The sequence below is a fragment of the Cajanus cajan genome, chromosome 8 (assembly GCF_000230855.2).
Source record: "Cajanus cajan strain Asha chromosome 8, NIPB_CcT2T_4, whole genome shotgun sequence".
Lineage (NCBI taxonomy): Eukaryota > Viridiplantae > Streptophyta > Magnoliopsida > Fabales > Fabaceae > Cajanus > Cajanus cajan.
Genome location: NC_138524.1, coordinates 16,476,435 through 16,497,370, shown reverse-complemented (window position 1 = coordinate 16,497,370; position 20,936 = coordinate 16,476,435). Strand labels below are relative to the sequence as shown.

Below are 20,936 nucleotides of genomic sequence, written 5' to 3'. Positions count from 1 at the left end.
ATATTTTGTTTAAATAAATCAATTCAAATTTTTTAAATTTTAAATTTTTAGTTTAGATATGATAATTTAATTTTCATTATGAGTAAAATTGATTTATTTATTTATATATATATATAATAACACATATATATGTTGAAATTTTAAGATTAAAATTTATAAAAATAAATATTAGTCAACTTTTAAAATATTTAATAATTTTAAAATTAGTATTAGATAATATTAATAATTATAAATTATTAATATATTTTTATGTCGATTTTGAAGGAGAGATGATAAAGGTAGGAGGTAAATAAATAAGAAAAGAGAAAAAACAAAATAGAAAGAGGGAAAAGAAAAGAGAAATAGAGGAGAGAGAGCAAGGGGAAGAGATAAAATTTAGAGAGAACAAAGAAAAGAATTTGGGAGAGAAAAAAAAAAGGAGAGAGGAGAGAGAAACAAAAGGAAACATAAGAGATAAAAGATATATAAATGAAATAAGAAATAAAAAATAAATAAAGAATTTCAAATTCTTATTTGCTTTTGAAAGAATTTAAAGAATTTTTACAAATGATTACATTTCAAATTCTTTAAAAATTATCCATTCAAACAACACATTTCAACTCAGCATTTAAAATTCTTAAAAAAAACAAATAAATTATTTCATTTAAATTTCTCATTCTAACACACTATAAGAGAAAAAGTGAAAAGCCTTCTTCATACCCGAAAGGCACCTTTCCAAGCCACAAATGAAAGGCTATAATATGGGATACAATTAGCCTACAACATGAGAACCCAAAAGTACCATTTAGCTCGGCTACAGGCCTATTCTGAATCACGTAGGACCACCCTCAATATAATTAATTGGAACCAACATCTACAATGATAATCAATAGGTTAAGTAAATATTAAATTAGGTGCATCACCCTTTGTTAAGCATATTTCTAAAGCCAAACAAAAATTGGGTATCTCTCTTCCCAAGATGGAACTAGTACTCAAGTCTTACTCTTTTCTTTCTTTTTTATTTTTCCTTGCTTTTTCTTCCCTCCTACAGAATTAAAACCATTGTAAGTTTTCTGACAAGCTATGATGACAGAACAAACCTCGGCATCATCTTGTGGAATTTTCTTAAGCATAAAGTGAGCAGATCTATCATCTCCTGCTGCCAAAAGTGCCTGATACATTCTACAACCATACAAATAATTAGTTAACAGCCACACCCATGAGCCAAAGATAGATACTGAATAAAAACTCATACAGGGTTAGGGAAAAGCAGGGAGAGGCTTACAACTTACCTCAAGTAACTTAATACATTGTAAGGAAATCCAGAAACCTCGTATTCTCTCCAAATCAAGCGAGCATTATTTAAATCTCCGGCATTCGCACAAGCACTTAGAAGAAAATCAAGACACTGTCGTGAAGGCATAAGGCCAAGCTCATCCTTGATTGCCCAAAGCAAGTCTAGGCCAATCTGTAAATGAGTGGACTCGGATGCTGCAATTAAAGAAAATACCTACACAGACACAAAAACACTTGTCAGTTGTGATGAAAAGGGCAAAACATGTCTAAAATTAAAGGACAGAACAAGAACTCACCGCATCAAAAAGAGATTCCATTACTATTTCATCATTTTCAAACTTATCCTTGAGTTGCTTGCACAAGAGAATAGCAGAACTGACCCAAAAATTCAAGTATCAAGATAAGCAACTTGCAGAATACAAACAAATTTGATATGGGAGGGGTAAAACATCAAACCTCAAATTCTTGATCCGTATACAATACATGATAACCTTGAAGCAACCATCAACCCAATAGTCTAGATCACTCACTTCCTTAAGTAGAAGCAGCAGCCCATCCAATTCCCCATTGAATTGAGTGAACTCCTCCTAAGAATGTCGAGTAACTAATTATAAAGTTGAAGGTAGATGATTGATATACAAACCACTAATACAAAACCTTACAATAAGACTTATAACAGCTTTTGGCTCCAAATTATATCCAGCTTTCTTAATCTCCTCATATACAAGAAGAGCCTCGGACAATTGCCCATGTGATGCAAGAGTTGAGACAAGTACACTCTTGATTTCATTTAAGCTCTTGTTTGGTATGTCTGGATCTAAAAGTACCTGCAATACGAAACACAACTTATGCTCTATACCAATATTGAAGAAACAGGTGATTTACAAGATGTTCTGTCCATTACGAAGTCACTCCAAAAGGAGAAGCGTAGAAAAGCATGCATATTTACATGTAATAAAGAAAAGAACTAATTTTGCCTTTTTTTTTTACTTAAGTAAAATTAGATTATATGGGTCTAGCCTGTACAAGAAGATATTTCTATTTTTATTTTTAATTTAGGCATATAAAAATTGCTTTTTATGAATATTTGTAGCAATATGCTGTCAAGAAGAACTTGAAAGGTCATGAATTTGGACTGGACCTAACTCAATCTTAAAAATTAGCTTGAGGTGAGAATTGTCCAAGCCTTTATAAGTTCTACTTTGGCCATATTTGTAGTCAATATGGGATCTCAACACATGCGCCTCATGCTCAGGAATTGACATCTAAAGCATGGAGAATTGTCAAAAAGACTTATTTTATAATGCATTGGAACGGGACCAAGTTGGTTGTCCTGAGAAATCTGTGAGGCCAAGTTTATATTTCAATTAAGGGTGGCCCAAAATCAAATCTATGATAGGTTTTAATACCATCTTAAATTTGGATTGAACGTAACCCAACCCAAAAGCTAGCCCAGGAAGTAAGGATTGTTCAAGCCTTTATAAGCTTTACTATTCTCAAATTTATAATCGATGTGGGATCTCAACAAAGGACATCTAGATTAATTATTGAGAACCAATGACTAAGAATATGTAGAATAAGCAGAAAGCTTTCATTATACACATAGCTGAAGCAGGTATTACAAAACTAAAGCAGAACCAGAGTTGGCTAAATTAGCAAAATTCAAACACCCCCAAAATAATCTTCATGCTTCATCCTTAAAGGATTCTAGTGTCAAGGCTAGGGCCTGCATTTCAGAAACTATTTACAGTTAAAAAGATAAAATTATTTGTCAGCAATAAGTTATAACTGTGTGAACATGACAATCTACGTGCAGCTACTCATCAACATGCAAGTTCAATCAGCTAGATATTTAAAGCTTGCACACTGACTCTATTACCCTAATGGTCCAGTAAAAATAATTTCAGGTAGCAATGTTGCTGCTTACACCCATACCTGTTTTGCCTTCTCCAATTTTCCACAAGTTGCATATGAATTAATAAGGGCCATAAAAATTTGTTTTGTAGCTTGGACTCTAGCTTGCTGCATTTCTTCACAATACTGTGAGAAAATATTGTAATTAGCAACTCAATGTTGATACATCAAATCTTAATATCAGAACTTCGGTAAACATAAAATCTTAGTTACATTCAATTTGTCAAATGTATGAATGCAGCTACAAGTATGCATGCAATAAAGAAACAATTAAATTAACAGTTAATAATGTATATATTTTTGGGCATGAATGGTTGAACATTTAATAATCAGCAAGTACAGGAAGTTCACTGATTTCAGCTCTCCCATTATCATGATGATATTCACACTTCAAAGCATATGAACCAGTTCCATGTGTAGAACACACATTATCAGGGATTGTTTCAGCAGCAAAACTTTCAAGGAGAACCCAAAAATTTCAATTTGTTCAAGGGCCAGGCTTCCAAACACAGTAACAATGTATAATTTCTCTGTTCAAACTTCCCTATCAGTTAATTAATCAGTGTGACAACTGCCAGTGTCACTTTGTACAGCTGTCATTCCGTTATTTTTGTTAGGGGTTTTAGGTTCTATGACAGTGACAGTTGTCACTTTCAGTGATTCAACTAGTACATATATGAATCAAATTTCTTTTTATGCCTGTGTGATGTGCATAACATAAGATTTTGCTTTGTATTATGTGGAAATAGTGGGTCAAAGTTAGATTAGATGAAAAAAGAACGCATTATTTGAATTTTGAAACAATGGCACACTTTGCAAAGAAAGGACAACTATCATGTTATGGATTCTTGATTTCTTTCTCAATGATTGAATATTACCTTTAATTTTGAGAAAGAATAATATTGGAGACTTTCAAAGTTACAATAACCATTTGACAACTAGACAAAACAATAATAAAATGGCTTAAGCATTAGAGTTTATGGCCAACTTCTAGTCATGTATTATCATCATACATTAAGCTTAAGTTACCTTGATTATATCCTCTTCCGTTTCACAATTGCCGATCAAATAGAAGAAAGTCTGAGAATCAGGTTTTACATTGACATCTTTCATGTGCTTGAAGACCCTCAACCCACCACTGATGTTTTTCTACAAAATATTAAAACTGGTGAGAAAAAGAATGCCTTATTTGAAACAAATTCAATATTTTTATTTAATAATGAAGAGAAAAAAGTTCAAAAATAGTATAAGCATATAAGATAAAATGTCCATGCAATCTACTTTTTGAAGCCTCCATACATGCATGTCAAGAGGCTATTTTAACTTATTGTTAAAAATGACAAAAATTGAAACATATTACATTTGAAATTAAAGCAAAACAATCAAATCTGGCGGAAAAATAGTTGGAAGTTTGAATGAGAATAAAAGTATCCTCAAAATCCAAAAATGTCACCTCTCGAAAATATCCTGCCATTATAGCATTATACATGTTCGCTGTAGCTTTGAAATTCATTTCCTCCAAGTCATGAATCATCTTGTATGCACCTTCAAACTGCATTAAGAAAATAAATACAAAATAAGTTTGCTGCATGTTTGACATGTTGACACCAATATCAGACAGTTTAAATTCCAAACTAATAGGAGTTATTTTCTATTTTTTGTTATCCCGTGCATGGTAGTAAGTATCGCACGATTCGCGATACGTATCGTACGATACGATACGATACAGAGCCTCCGCGATTCGAATCGCATGTAGAATCGTTTTTGATTACGAATCGTATGCGAATCGCTTGAATCGTGTTCGGAATCGGAAAATCACGATTCATAGGAGAAATCGCACGATTCTGAACATTTTGGGTCACCCCCGAAACCGGGTCGGGTCACGCACGACCCGGTTCTAAAAACCCTAAAAAAATGATTTTTAAAAAAAAAAAAAAACGAAATGAGACAGAAACTCCCGCTTAGACTCCCTGTACATGACCCACTTAGTGGGTTTCACTTTTTGTGGTCCATTTGCGTGGTCCAACTTCTCTGCTTCGTTTGTTTGGGTTGCTGTTCGTGGTCCAAGGTAAGGGCTTCCTTCTTGTTGCTGATTGGGTTGCTCTTGTTGCTGCTTGGGTTGCTGTTCGTGGTCCAAGACTCCAAGGTAAGGGCTTCCTTCTTGTTGCTGTTTGGGTTGCTGTTTGTGGTCCATTCCTTCACTTGTTCTCTCTTTTTTTCTTTGTTATTCCCTCTACAACTTCCCTCTCTTGCTGCTGTCTAAGTTTCTATTTATTGGTACTTGGTAGGCCATTAAAAAATGGGTCATTCAAAAAGAGAGCCGGATATCACTTGGAACTATTGTGATAGTATCCCTCCAAATAGACTCAAAGTAAAATGTAAGTTTTGTTCTCATGTTTGTTGGGGTGGTATTTCAAGGATGAAACATCATCTTGCGGGAACAAAGGAAAATGTGATTGCTTGCACAAGTGTTCCGGATGATGTGAAGGAAATATTTGTCAAGCTCTTGGAAACTAAAGATAAAAAGAAAGAGGATTGCTTGAATATAGAGAATGGGACAGTAAAAGGAAAAGAGGGAACATTTCAAATTTTCCAACAAAAGACAATGAATGAAGTTTGTAAAGATAGGGAATTTGTGATTCAAGAAATTTGTAAATGCATTTATGGTAATGCATTACCATTTAATTTGGTAAGGAGTCCTCTTTTTATTCAAATGTTGAAGGTTGTTGGAGAATATGGGAGAGGTTTGAAGCCACCAACTTATCATGAGGTGAGGGTTTCTTTTTTGAAGAAAGCTGTTGACAACATCCAAAAAAGCTTAGAGAAATATAGAAGTGATTGGGAGAAATGGGGATGCACCTTGATGTGTGATGGTTGGACGGATGGAAAAGGAAGATCACTCACTAATTTTCTTGTTAACAGTCCAAGTGGGACTGTTTTTTTGAAATCTATTGATACTAGTGATGTGATAAAGGATGGGAAAAAAATGTTTGAATTGTTAGACAACATTGTTGAAGAAATTGGGGAGGAGCATGTAGTCCAAGTTGTGACGGATGGGGCTTCTAATCTTGTGGCTGCTGGACAAATGTTAATGGAGAAGAGAACCAAACTATTTTGGTCCCCATGTGCAGCCCATTGCCTTGATCTAATCCTTGAGGACATTGGAGAGCTTCCGGTATTCTATAATACCATTGCTAATGCAAAGAAGATTACTACCTACATATATAGGCATACATGGGTCCTTAATTTGTATAGACAATATTCCAATGGAGGGGAATTAGCAAGACCAGCTGTGACAAGATTTGCAACTTCTTATCTTACACTAAATTGCATTAAACAACAAAAGAATGCTCTTAGATCAATGTTTGCATCGGAGGAATGGGCTACTAGTCCACATGCTAGTAAAAGTGAGGCTAAGCAAGTCATGAACCTAGTGTTGAGTGATGATAGATTTTGGAGATCAATTACATATTGTCTAAAGTGCGTGATTCCACTTGTGAAAGTGTTAAGGCTTGTAGATGGTGATTCAAAGCCAGCCTCACCATACATTTATGAAGCAATGGATAGGGCTAAAGAGAAAATTGCTCAAAACTTTCAAATGCAAGAGTCAAGGTATAAAAAAGTGTGGAAGATTATTGACACTAGGTGGAATCTGCAGCTTCATAGGCCTCTTCATGCAGCTGCCTATTATCTCAATCCTAGGTAAATTATTTAAAAATAATTATCATTTTAAGAACTACTATTTTCTTTGTGCCTAGTAGCTAAGTTATTTCTTATTTGGTTAGGTATCATTATGACAAGAACTTCAATCCGGATAGTGAAGTGTTAATTGGTTTATATGAAACCTTTCAAAGAATGGTTCTGGATATAAGGACAAGAGTTATAATAGATCAACAACTTGAAAAGTTTAAGGGAGCTAAGGAGATCTTTGGAATGGACATGGCAATAGCTACTAGAGATAAGAAACAACCGGGTATCCCTTTAATTTTTACTCTTTATTAATATCATAAACATAATACATAATAATTAATAACTACATTTGTAAAATAAATACATTTTTTTTTGTAGCTCTTTGGTGGGAGAGTTACGGTGGAAGAGGTAAAGAGTTACAAAAGGTGGCCATGAGAATTTTGAGTCTTACATGTAGTGCCACGGGATGTGAGAGAAATTGGAGTACATTTGACCAAGTGCATACTAAGAGAAGAAATCGATTGGAGCAACAAAGATTAAATGCACTTGTATATGTCAAATATAATCTTCAACTTGAGATGAGGCAAAATAGTAGAGAAGAGAATGGAGATACCTATGATCCCATATGTTTGTCAGATATTGAATCCGATGATGAATGGATCACCGAAAAGGAGAATCCTTGCTTGCCTATTGATGCCTCATGGATGGATGTACATGAGTGCTTTGGTGTTGATGAGGGAGCTCCAAAGAAGAAAAGAAAGAGAGGTAATTATTTATATTTAAAAGTTAGTTTAGAACTTGGAAGTTGGAATTAGAACTAGACCTTATTATTTTCTTATTTCTTTTGATTACATAGGTCCAAGAAACTTGAATGCCAAGATTGGTAAGGGAAAATCAATAATAGAAGATGAGGATGAAATTGAAGATAATGAAGAAGAAGAACTTTTGATATTAGAAGATGAAGATGACTTGAGTGATGTAGATCTTGGGGTTGGGGATGATGAATGATCTTGGATAGGGGCATTTTGTATAGATTTTTTGAGGCCATATGACTGAATTTGTGTGGCAGAATTTGTGTGGCAGTAGCACCACTTGTTGCTGAGTTTATGCTGCAACAACACTAATATTTTTTTTGGGTAGCTATATTGCTGAATTAGAATAGCAATCAGTCCTTGGTATATGCATATATTTAGCAACAACAATGATTTTTTTTGGAGGCTTTGTTGTTGAACTGTGCAGTCATTTCTTTTGGCTTTGAGACTGTTTTTATTTGTATAATTGTATCTTTGTTTGTATTGAAGTTTATATGTTACTAATTACTATATATTTATGTATGACTTCATTTTTATATGTCTTGTATGCATATATATACACTATGTTTTTATTGATCATGAATCTTACGATTCACGATACGATTCGATTCACGATTCAAAAAATAAGCCTTCCGATACATTATTTGTATCTCGATTCAACTACCATGATCCCGTGTGAGTTGGTATCAGAGTATCAGAGTACCCTGGGCATAGAGCATTGATCAAGTGAAGTCAATCAATAATGTTCATCAGTTTTACTTTTAAGTATGTGTGTGTTTGGTTTTCATGATGGGAAGTATCCAAATTGATTTTGCCTCCAGTCAAATGAGATTTTAGTAAAATATCTATTGCCATTTAATTGATTAGGTCATTGTCTTATGGAGTAGTTTTAGGAAGTATATTATGTGTATATTCAATACCAGTTAACATAGAAACTATATAGCAGAGAATAGAATTTTTCTGCTTTTACATGACCTTAAAGATATCAGATTGCAGAACACACATGTGTTGCAACCACATAAACAAAATAGATACGACTTACATTTTTCATCCTCACGCAAAAGTGTACCAGACACCTGCATATTTCACCATTCAACTCCAAATGATAGCGAGATATTATGGAATAGATTTGGTGGACCTTGATTTTTAGTCAAACATGGAAGAAAGGAAAAATTATATATCAGTATAATGTGAAGAATAAAGGTTTTAAACAATTAAACATTATCACACAGTTAATTTCAGCAACAAACAATGAAGCTCTCCAGAATAATAATTTATAGTCTGTGCTACTATATGTACGAAATGTCATGAAAATACTGAAATGGCAAAAGGAAGATAAGTTTCATTATATATTTCTCGTTGATATCTGGATATAATAAAGGCTTTTTTCGGCAAATAACCTTTTTTCCAGTATTATGTTGTATAAATCACAAATCCTGAGTCTTTGAAAAAAGTATTATAAAAGATTACTTGCTCATTTCTAAGCAACCTCACAATTTTTAGATAACTGGCCAGAAAGGGTCAAATTTTATGAAAATTGGGCACTAGTGTTGTGAATGAAGCATTTCCTTTGTATTATAACTAACACTTCATCCAGTCTTGCATTTTAAGCCATTAAGTTGAAAAATGTAAGGTAGTATTAGAGACTCCATGACCAATTATTTGAGAATTAAATGATGGGAAACCCATTCTCTACACATGTATTTACAATATACAAAAGCTTAAGTGCAAGCATGGGCGTGGACATCTCAGCAGTCCAGCCAGCTTAAGTTTCAATTTCATTTTGCCAGCTAAGCTTTTTACATTTGTTATCTTCATATAGACTATTCTCTCCCTTTTTTTTGCAGGTGTGAATATAGACTATTCGCTTTGATATAGCTCCTTCATGCCTTTTGAGTTTTGAGGAACTAACATAAATGTTGATTAGGGGTTACAAGTTTTATTTTGGGTGCCTTTATGAAACTTATTTAGATTAAAGAGTTTAAATGTGCACCATACTCTTCACATTCTTTTGTTGAAAATATTCCAAAACAGCATTAGTGAAATATGTCCAGCCTATTCCATAAGGAAAAAATACAAAACAAACCAAAAACATTTGTCTCTATTTTGAAGGTGAATAAAATAATTAAATCCTGTCAAATATACATTGAAATTGATACTCATAAGAAAGACAAATAAAAAGTTGATCCTTTCAAAATCAAATCATAAGAAAGAATGAGATTAGATTTCTATGGATTTATATTGCAATCAATGTCTTTGTCTGACTCGAGAAAGTGTTAAGTAAATGTATTCCATTCTTAAATCATCAATCTAATAGACCTTCATCATGAAAATACTTCCACTGACTCGACAAATAAAAAGTTGATTCTTTGCAAAATCCAATAGTAAGAAAGGATGAGATTTCTATGGATTTATATTACAATCAATGTTTTTGTTTGACCCGACAAAGGGTTAAGTAGATGTATTTTAGTTCTTAAATCAGCAATCTAATAGACCTTCATCATGAAAATAATTATACTGACTAGCATGTCAAAATATTATGATTGACTTGATTTCTGATTACAATTTAATTGCTTAATTTTATTCATATGTATTACATGTCTGAAAAGAAAATAAATTATAATTATGATAATTGTTGCAATAAAAACAAAGATAAAAGACTAATACAATATTATTTTTATTCCTAGTGGATCAAAACATCTTTTGAATTTAGACTTCCTAAGATTTATAATGTAACTTGTTACTAGACGCCTTGATGAGTTGATGATTTATTGTTTCATAATGTTAAGAAACATATTAGATAAATAATTCAAAATAGGCATGAACCAAATAAGTTTTATAAAGGCTTAATTCATTTAGATGGCATTATTATTTCCACATTATTCCATACTTGTGATAGTCAAGTTTAAATAGAGTGAAAACAAGAATTAAAAAAGAGTTGAAAATACGAAATTCAAGTAAAATTATTCCAACCAATCATCTTAATATCATTGAACCAAATTTAAATGTACAATAAAATTCTAAATAAGAAATATAATGATCTCTGTAAAATTTAGTTTTCAATACATACTATTGTTATTAATTTTTTATTTAAAAAAAACAAAACTAAGATGAATCTCGATGCACAGAGGTCTGTATCTAGTTTTCAATACATAGTTACATACTATTACTATTTCAACTCAAGGCAGTTTTGGCCTAAAGTTTTTCCTCCCTTTGAGCCCAAAGGACCTTAAGGAATAAAATAACTCTTCAAACTAACATTTTGCTTATAGGTTTCGTTGGTGCAACTCAACATTGATAGCTTGAAGTTCAATAGTTTAAGGGAAAAATTTGATGATATATGTTGTGAGGAGACATGAAGGGATTTTTGTAAAAAATATCAACAAGAAGCAGGGGTGACTGGGTGTTATTGTATGGGATATGTATCTTACCAAAATATATTCATAAGATTCTTCACAGGTTTGTAATATGAATTGTAACACCTCAGTTGACAAGGTAAATCCAGCTTCACACATTTTTTCAACAACATCAAGAGCTAAGTCCACCTGCATTGAAAAATAAAAGGCAAATAATTTATTTCAAATGCAATCTCCATGCCAGACACAGGTATATGAATAACAGATTTGTTTCATAAATTATAAAATAAAATAATGGCACAACAATCAAACACACTGACATCTTATATCAGTTTGAAGTCCCCCAATGAAATAACCCATGCATTGCCCTTCCAGCAGTTTTCTCACTTAAGAGGACAAAAATCCAAAAGGGTTCTATGTAGACCTCTATACATCCCATTTGCTTTAACTCAACCAACTTTTCATATGGATTTTCATTCTTCCTTCCACCAAACCTTGCAATCAATATTCTTTTAAATATTACCCATGTAAGAGTGGCTTCAGTTTCTTTGAATCTATTGAACCAGTGTTGATGTAGATCTACTTGAAGGGGGATGAAGAACTCAAGAGGAAGCAAGATACTTTTGGAGAAATCTAAATTTTAGAATAGGACTTTCAATTGTAACTTTTTAGTTTTATTTTGTATTTGGACCTTGGACCTTATTTTTGTAATTTTGGGCTTTGGGCCTAGTTTTTCTGTAATTGGAACTTGAGGGCCCAAGTTGATTGTTGGTCCCTTAATTAGACCAAATATTCGATGCCCAAGGCGAGCTTGAAAGTGGTGCCTAGCTTTTCTCAAGTTTTGCTGACTTTTGACTCTACTTGGGCTTATTCGGGGACTTCAAACATATAAATAGTTTAGTGTTGACTTTTCAATGAATTTTGACTCATTTGTGTATGACACAAGCTAGAATTAAGTCACATAAAATAAATAGAATACAACAGTATTTGTTGTCCCAGAGTCCCCCTACTGATATGAGTCTCTGTCCAAATTAAAAGAATACCACAAATTTTCCATTCAGGCTATCACACACATTTAATATGTAACTGTTTTGCCAAAAACTGTCAACATGACAGTTATTATTGAACATATTTTAACAAAAGTAAAACATAACTGCTAATGAAAGTTATGATACACATGTTGATGACTGTTATCAAGCCACCCACAAATAGTATTAAAACATATTCTAACAATTGTTGTTGAGCCTATCAGACCACCTACGATTTGATTGTTATCAGACCACCCATAGAAGTCCTGATAGAGATCTGATTGTGAGTGGGCATTCACTTCTTAGTGATAATTAAATTCCTAGTGGAAAGATTAGAGGGAAGCTTAGCCTATAAATAGAGATCACTTTATAGTTATGAAGCATGTTGAATTGGAACGAAATCTGACTTTTCTCCTTTTGTGAAAGTTTCTCTTTGTTCTTGGGCAAAGAAATAAATTTGATCTTTTCAAGACAACTTGTGACAATCAATCTTATGGCTTGTCGCTCACCTCTTTCTTGAGTGAGGCATCAATATCCTTTTTTAAAGAAAAAATTTAAATCCAATTTCTAAGTCTGAATCCTTCAAGACAATTTGTTCTGTTTCCGTGTTCATATCATGTCTGGTCCTACAAATTTCATGTTTAAGATGTTCAAACTTTGACGTGAGGGAGTGTGTTGGAAATTTCACATTGATAAGTAGTATGACCAAAATAGATTTTATATAAATGACAAACAGCTCTCACCTTAAAAACTGATTTTATAGAATTGTTAGACTCAAATTCACTTTCTTAAGAGAACAAATTCTAACAGCACAAAACAGCTAATGACAGATATTATTTCACATTTCGTTTATAAGTTACTAACCCTACTTTCTACCAACAACTTCAGTACGGGCCCTAACCTAACTCTCAGTTCCCATCAAAAAGAGACTAAGTTAGTATAATTTCCCAAGCCAGTGATTACCCTTTTTCAAATATCTTCTGTTTTTCTATCCAGTGAAGATACATATAACTTGAGTGATAAAAAGGGGAACGCAAAAAATTACTTTCTGGAAAGAGGCAGCCTCTCCACTCTCCAGCAATAAAGAAATCAACGGAAAAAAAATGGGATGACACAATCGGAGAGAACCAGCACTGTCTCCAGTTTGAATTTTATCATGTTAAATTATAAATTTACCAAGCTGAATCAATCAAACCGTGACCCAGAGGCATCACCAATTGAATCTTGGACTTACTTTTCGAAACATGGTAGTAATTAGTGAACAGGGTGTTGGGTTATGTCCCTTTCTTTTTTTATATTCTTTTCTTATAAATACAAATCCTTGAGACAAGTCAAGCCTTAAAAAATCAATGGACAAGGAAATTGCTGTGATCTTGAAATATTTTCTAACTGTCAGGATTAATGTCAGTGATAGAAAAGGAAGAAGCAGAAATGTCACTTATGGTTGGGGGAAATAAAATTAGAGAAACTTAGTATGTGCATAAATTGTTTTGATAAAATTTATGGAATTACGGTGAATTATAAACAGATTACTATTTCTATTTGTCCAAGTTTTTTCTTTAAGGCATATGATGGATGTATGGAGTGGAGCAGAGTTTGAGTGTTCCGTAAAGGCTCTGAAGAGTGTTCAATACTCATCTTGTTTTCATTTTCCTTCTAGCTTATTTTCTTTTCCTTTTTCATTCTCATGAACAAGGTTCTTGCAACCAATTGATACCCACAATATGAGGATGAATAAATTTATGGAATTACGGTGAATAATAAACAGATTACTATTTCTATTTTTCCAAGTTTTTTCTTTAAGGCATATGATGGATGTATGGAGCAGAGTTTGAGTGTTCTGTAAAGGCTCTGAAGAGTGCTCAATACTCATCTTGTTTTCATTTTCCTTCTAGCTTATTTTCTTTTCCTTTTTCATTCTCATGAACAAGGTTCTTGCAACCAATTGATACCCACAATATGAGGATGAATAAAAAGAATTATACCTTGTCTAAGCCACAGCAATGCAAAATGAGCTTTTCATATGAAGAGGATGAAGGCAACACGTCCAGTAATTCATGCATATTCGTGAATTTTTGGATGATATCCTCAACCTACCACATTACCAAACAATACCCATAAGAAAGCACACAAAAAAAAAATTTAAAAATCTTTCATAACATACAACTACTTTAGGCCAATATTATTCCAGATAACACTAAAATATAGAAAAACACTTGCAGACAGCTCTTAACTGTGTCAGTGTTGATATAAAATTATTCCAATTAGCTTGGACTATCAATGACAAAAGCTAGAGATACAAAATATCGGAAAATATCAGTATAGATTGAAAAATGTTTAAAAGGGAAGGGGTGGTTACGCAAATGAGAAGTTGGAGAGCAAGTTTATTTATCACATAGTAAACAAGCAATATAGAAATATAAAAACAAATAGGTGTGGCCAAACTTCTGAATGTAATGAACCAAATTACATAGAAGAACAATAAAAATGGTACAAATAATTTCACTGTGTGCATTATAAGAAATGATATAAACTTAATTACTGACATTATAAATCAATATAAGAAACATAGAGCAATCATAAATAAAAAAAGGAAGCATTCTTGTGGAAAATTGACAACTGGGGATCAACTTTATTCATTTAATGAAACAGTTCAAAATAAGGTAAATTTGAACTCTTTTGATTGAGGAACTGAGAGAAGCCCTTTTCAATCATACCACACCCATTCTCCCATGCCCTCATTTTGGAGCTATGGGGCAGTTTATGTCCCAAAATTTTCAGCATATGGTTCCACTAAATAATAAAGGGAACAGGATATGCAGTATATCTTTTACCCAGCCTCTTAAGTTTTCATATTTGTGAGTGTTAAGAAGTAAGAATATCACAATAAATGCCTCTCTTTCTCAATTTTTTTCACTCTCTACATTAGAGAATACTATCTTCCAAAGCAACTACTAAGGTATATCCATGTATCAATTGCCTTGCTTTTGTGCCACTTTTTTGTTCTCTCTCACTCTCTTTCTCTTACTGAAATGGTGAAGAAAAAAAAATCAGTTTTAAAACACTTAAATGCATACAAAACATGTTTTGAGATGGGAAAAGCTCAATACTGTTTTTGAATTGTGTAAAATAGACTAAAGCATGTGTGAAATTCTTTAAAACCCATGTTTATGAGCATTCCCTGTTAGGACAATCCCTGTATGCCTGTTCAATATGCAACAACTTCAAATAGTATGGCAGAGGTTTGCAAAAGAGGGTCCTCTGTATGATCCTTTCTTTTACACAAAATCAATCATAAAGCAATTATTCATAAAATACAAGCCAAGTTGCTAACATAAACTAGTAAGCTAGATTTCAAGAAACATAGATTTTGATTGAAGTTTCAACATTAAATGCAGGATTAGAACATAGCTGTAGGAAGAAGCAAACTGTAGAGTGTAGACAGACAGAAGTGCATCCCAGTATCACATATAGCATCAAGGACATTTACCAGAAGCATTCATGAGAAGTTCCTCACCGCTAAATTTGGAATGCTAACAGCATAACTAACAATGAAGTTTGAAATATTATCTGCATCATGATCTGCATCACACAAGAATCCCTTATTAAAATACTTACAGGGCACAAATTTATAAAGGTAATACTTGATCCTTCCCAAGGATAACAGATTTTCACCATCCATTACTATTCTAGAATCCAGATAAATATTGGCAAAGTGTTATGCCATCTCCATCCTGGCAACTCAATTTTTCATTTTTCGAGGTTCTTAAATGGGTCCCACCATTACACATTACTCAAATCTACTTTTTATAATTTAAGGAACTTACTTCTCCAACCCAACAACTCTAAAAGCTTTACTAAATGGGCCCCAAAAGTGACTCACATCCTTACATCTCATGAACAATGCTTTTATTAAGTCCTAATTATTTTAATATATAAAACAACAAAATAATATAAAAAAATTAATTCATGAATTAGATTTTATTTAAAATGATAAAAATAGTTAAAATTACATAATTAAAATAATATTTACTTTTGATAAATATATTTTAAAAAATCTATACAGGTTGTTAAAGAAGAAATTTTGTAACATAAAATTTTCACAGCAAGCTGGTGAAAGCTAAACAGATAAAGAGATAAAAACTACAACAAAATAAAAATTCTAACATTTAATTTTTATGGCCCACAAAAGTGGTTAATTTTTTTTTTTTTTTTTCATCACAAAAGCTGCCATGTCTGACATTATGTCCCACAAAAGTAAATAAGGAGCAGTGCTTTAGTAGCACCAGGTGCTTATGAAGATTGCACTCCAATAATGATTTTCACTAGGAATTGGTGCTTAGTGGGAAGATCTAGGAAATGCAATGCCAGTGAAGATGGCCTTAGAAGAACATATATTAGGGCTTTGCAACTTCAACAAAGCCTTGAAATAAGATAGAGACATTCACCACCAACTTATTCTTTCTGGCTAAAAAAATTCTCGGAGCCTTCATTTATATCAGACCCTATTCAGTGGTAAGAACTGATCTTCTAGTACCAAAATACTAAGCTTGGCATGCAATTTAGAATTAGAATTCAAATTCCACAAGACAAATCCTTTGAATTACAAAATACATGAGTTAAACCTCACAAATTCTTCAAAATAAAACAATCAGAAAGGACAAAACAGTTAAACAAATTTGCCTATCTTGTCCATCTCTCATCACCTTAAGGGATTTGTAGCTCTGGATGTCACTCACCAGCAACCACTGTAGGATGTAACAAGTTTTGTGGAAGAACAAGTCCAACATGACAGGTGAGGTGAGAAACAAATTAAGGGGTATATAATGAAGAGGGTCATGAGTCCAAAGTGTCTAGCCAATTTTAGACAAACAGATCACTCACTCTTGGACAAGGGCCCACACAGAAATTCTAATTTGATATCAGAGCGACAGAGCCTATATCCGGGGAAAAATATAAAGCCCCAAACAGAGGCAAAGAGAGAGAGGCAAAAATAATATTATAAGGCCCAAATTAAAAGGGTCAAATCGGAAAAAAAAAAGAAAAAGGGAGGGGGGCAAATCTTGTCTGCATTGTTACTGTTGAGTACCATGACTTCCATCTTTCCTCCCCCTCTTCCCCATTATCTAGGATTTTGAGATCTGGGTAATTATTATGGCTTTGCAAGAAACATAAATGACCAAATTTAAGCAAATATTTCCAGAAAGGTGATAAAAAGGTTTTTCCAAAGCATGTGCTTTCATATGGAGAATTTCTTGAGGTACAGGGATACAGTTGTTTTAATGTTTTTAGACAAGAATTTGACCTGACTTGGGAAAAGATATATATTATACTAGATTAATACCCAAATTGTGTTACAATATCTTGGTGTCAAGTTCCAATTGTGAACTACCACATTTCAAATAATAAATAAAGGGAAGAATAAAGGGAAAAAATGTCATAATGACTAATAGAAATTATACTTTAGAATTAAGAATTAAAGGAATTTTTTTTTTTTTTTGAAAAGCTTCTAATCCTTCTAACTGTGAAAACTGAAAGTTGATTATGAATACATGTGTAATTGTATTTTAACCCTTACTGTGAAGCCCAAACATTAGAACTACAGTTTTAAACTAATTCCAATATCTATTAGAATTAAAATTACATTTACAATTCTATATGATAATGTTAATTCTACAAACCAGTTAGAACCCATCAAATATATAAAAATCATAGGACAAACACAGTTGAAATATAAAGCGGAAAACATATATAAAAAACACGGCTTCTTTTTAAAAACAGAACAGTGCACCATCTTTAATACTATCCGCAAAAATTCTTAGATTAAAAAATAAGATCATAATCATACCACGTGCTCTCAAATCCAAAAGTAAATCATCCGCGACAGATTCCAGCAGTAGCCTGCCTAATGCTTGGAATATATTGGCAATAGATTTTGCAGATGAAAGCTTTGTGATGTCTATATTCTTCACCACATCCAAAATATGGTTTTTTCGATCACTTTCACAAAGAGCCTTCAAGTAACTTTCTGCAACAAGAATTGAATTCAGCTGAGTTTCATGTACCACATGAAACAAAAACGTCTATTGGAAATCAAAATACACAACAAGAAGAATTGTGCCAATAATTATAATATGTTATAAGACCAGATGCACTGATTTTGAAATAACTATGCTTGGCGCAGTCACTTCTATTATTAGCCAAGGAAGCTGGATTCCAGCAACGTACTTGGAATACAATTTAGCATGAATTCAGTTTTCTTACTGTGTTGCTAACATGGCTAGTATATGAATTAAGAACAAGTTGTTAAGTGCAATACAAAGGCATAAAACATGCATTTCCACTGCAGTGATCCATTTAGATCATGTCACTAAGTATTCCCTGGTAGCACATGAAATGAAGAATGTGTTATGGAGGGCATCATCCTTGTCCCTACGTGAAAAAATAAAGTAACTCATGAATTTCTTACAAGTCACTGTTAAAACCCTGGGTTGGATGTTCGAAGTTGGATGAACAAATTATGAAAAATCGATGCACATTAAAAACAGATTCACCAACCTCGTAAAGCAGAAGTGTCTTCACTATCTTCAACTGTAATATATTCACAAATATCCCGGATCATTTCTTCATCATCAACTCTTAACCACAGCAACATTTCATAGTAACCCAATCGTGAAGCTGAACTAGGATTCTCAGCTTTGATAACATCAGAGAGAAGTTGAAATTCTTGAACCAAACCCATATCAGATATATACTGAATAAGTGGACCATATGTTTTCTCTTCGAGTGGATGCCCAAGATCTCTCATTGATTTGAAAAGGTGAAAGGCCTTACTCATTTCTCTTACAGCAACGAATTCATCGTCAGTTGCCCTAGCCTTCTTTATGCACATTTTTATCAATGCAGTGTACTCTTTCACACCCGTTTCTCGACCCAAGCAACCAAACACATTAACAGTCTTTCCTGTTCCTAGTTTATCTGCACACAATTTAATTAACCTGTCGAAACGGTCATCATTCGTGTACTTAAAAATCCACTTTTGTTTCCTGTCACGCGTTACCTCCTTTCGTTTCACCAATAAATTACCATGAAACAGTTCCGGCATCCACGGCATATCTATAGCACTTTTCCCTTTTTCTTCATCATCATCAATTTCCTCTGAACCAGACACCTTGATCTCTGTAGCTGCAAAAGCAAAAACAGCACATACCCAACATGGATATAAGACAACAACATAAGCCAAGACACATTTCAATTCTCTACTCTCCACATCATCCTATTAAAAAGTGCAAGACTTGTACTCTCACGGTACAAAGAGTGCTAATAACCCATCTTCTAACACACTCTCTATAATTAGTTAAAATTTAATAAAAACAATAAAATCACAAGTAGAATTCACTAATTAACGAGTGGGACCTACAGAGTTTATAATGTGCTCGAATTCCAATGTTTCATTCAGCGGAAAAGCTATCTCACATAGCTTTTCTGTTCAACAGAACTCAATGATAAAACAAATAGCCTTTTAGTTATTTCCAACAAATTTCAGCTAATAACAGTGAGTATCTTAGAAAAGTGTGATAGAAAGAATGTTTTGCTTGCATTTCTCCTCACAGTAAATTTAACAAACACTTACGGCACAATATAGCACTAAGCTGACTAGTATCCGCATCCTCGTCAGCCGAATTCCCTGCACCAAAACGTTCAGAAAACGACATCACTACACACCCGAATACCCAACAAAACACCATAGCAACCACCAAGCAAACAAAACAACCGAAACCAACACATTTGGCAGCATAAAGCCCAACATTTTTCTGACTCATTTAGCTCCAAAAAACCAAAAACCCATTATCAAAACAAGGCTCCTCTGTGAAGTTAGACGTAAAAGAAAACACGGGTAGGCGTAAAAATTGAAACTTGGCAAAGTTACCTTGGAAGGAGTCGCCAATGCCAATTTCTGAGAGATGCAGTTCGGACTCCGGAGAAGGCTCCGTGAAGGGTACAACGTTGGCGCGGGGTTTGCGGGCTTTCAAGCGGAAAAGGGTGCCGAGGGTGCACAGGTTTCTTACGGTGGGGGCGCGCATCTAAGATCCGCAACGAGGTTGAAAAAGAGTTTGTTTGTTTGGTACCTATTCGAATGAATGCGTTTTGTGTTAAATGGAAGAAGGTGTTCGATTCAACTACTGCTGCTGCTGCATATGAGCGAAGAAAGTGAAGAAAGCATGAACACTAACATGAGCAAATAAGTACATGAATGAAAAAGAAAAGAAAATGGTGTAACGGAAACGGAGGGCGCGGGGAGTTAGAGAGAGAAACAAAAACGAAGCAAAACGTAAAAGGTAAAAATACTATATTGCTGTTGACAAAAACAATGGAGGGGCACACTATGGAAAAAAATATAATATTACTGTCGAATTTGTTTAAATCAATGTACTTATAATTCTTAATGTCATCATGTGATTATATTTCTTAACGCCGTTTTTAATAAATCATATGATTTTATTAAATTGGTGATCATGTATTTAAGTTTTTTTTATGGTAATGTGTTATTTAATATTAGTAATTGGACTATTCATCCGGATTAAATTTAGAAATAATAAATATTGAGTATCTATAAAGTTATTTAAATTATTTATTATATAAGTTGATTATTCATTTAGACAATAATAAATATTGATGGTCCACAAAATTATATGCTTTACTGTCACATTTTGTTGATTCATTTATATAATTCAATATAATATTAACGAAATAATTGAATTATAGTCAAATTGAACACATAAATTAATATGAAATTATTTATATAATTTTAAATTAAAAAATATACTAGATAATTTATTTAGTCAATTATATAATAACAT

At 33.1% G+C, this 20,936-nt stretch overlaps 2 protein-coding genes across 5 annotated transcripts; one reads left to right on the top strand and one right to left on the bottom strand.

Moving 5' to 3' along the window:
- Window positions 1-613: 613 nt before the first annotated feature.
- On the bottom strand, window positions 614-20,438 carry LOC109807893 (pentatricopeptide repeat-containing protein At4g04790, mitochondrial). 4 transcript variants are annotated; one of them, XM_020370594.3, is made up of 17 exons: window positions 20,310-20,438; window positions 20,006-20,204; window positions 19,709-19,762; window positions 18,634-19,260; window positions 17,924-18,103; window positions 15,593-15,657; window positions 14,061-14,168; window positions 11,123-11,236; window positions 8,734-8,829; window positions 4,643-4,741; window positions 4,219-4,338; window positions 3,211-3,315; window positions 1,938-2,102; window positions 1,732-1,862; window positions 1,572-1,650; window positions 1,272-1,489; window positions 614-1,161 (listed from the first exon to the last, which is right to left on the bottom strand). In XM_020370594.3, exons 2-17 carry the CDS (start codon window positions 20,157-20,159, stop codon window positions 972-974), a joined length of 2,505 nt encoding a protein of 834 aa, XP_020226183.1. In that variant the 5' UTR covers window positions 20,160-20,204; window positions 20,310-20,438; the 3' UTR covers window positions 614-971. The 4 variants fall into 4 exon arrangements, with proteins under 4 accessions (XP_020226183.1, XP_020226184.1, XP_029129189.1 ...); XM_020370595.3 differs by having other exon boundaries at window positions 614-1,151; window positions 20,006-20,421; XM_029273356.2 differs by having other exon boundaries at window positions 20,006-20,417.
- On the top strand, window positions 4,916-8,216 carry LOC145950784 (uncharacterized). Its single transcript, XM_083062516.1, has 4 exons — window positions 4,916-6,891; window positions 6,975-7,162; window positions 7,258-7,644; window positions 7,736-8,216. The coding sequence occupies exons 1-4, from the start codon at window positions 5,489-5,491 to the stop codon at window positions 7,885-7,887; spliced, it is 2,130 nt and encodes a 709-aa protein (XP_082918642.1). The 5' UTR covers window positions 4,916-5,488; the 3' UTR covers window positions 7,888-8,216.
- Window positions 20,439-20,936: the final 498 nt, after the last annotated feature.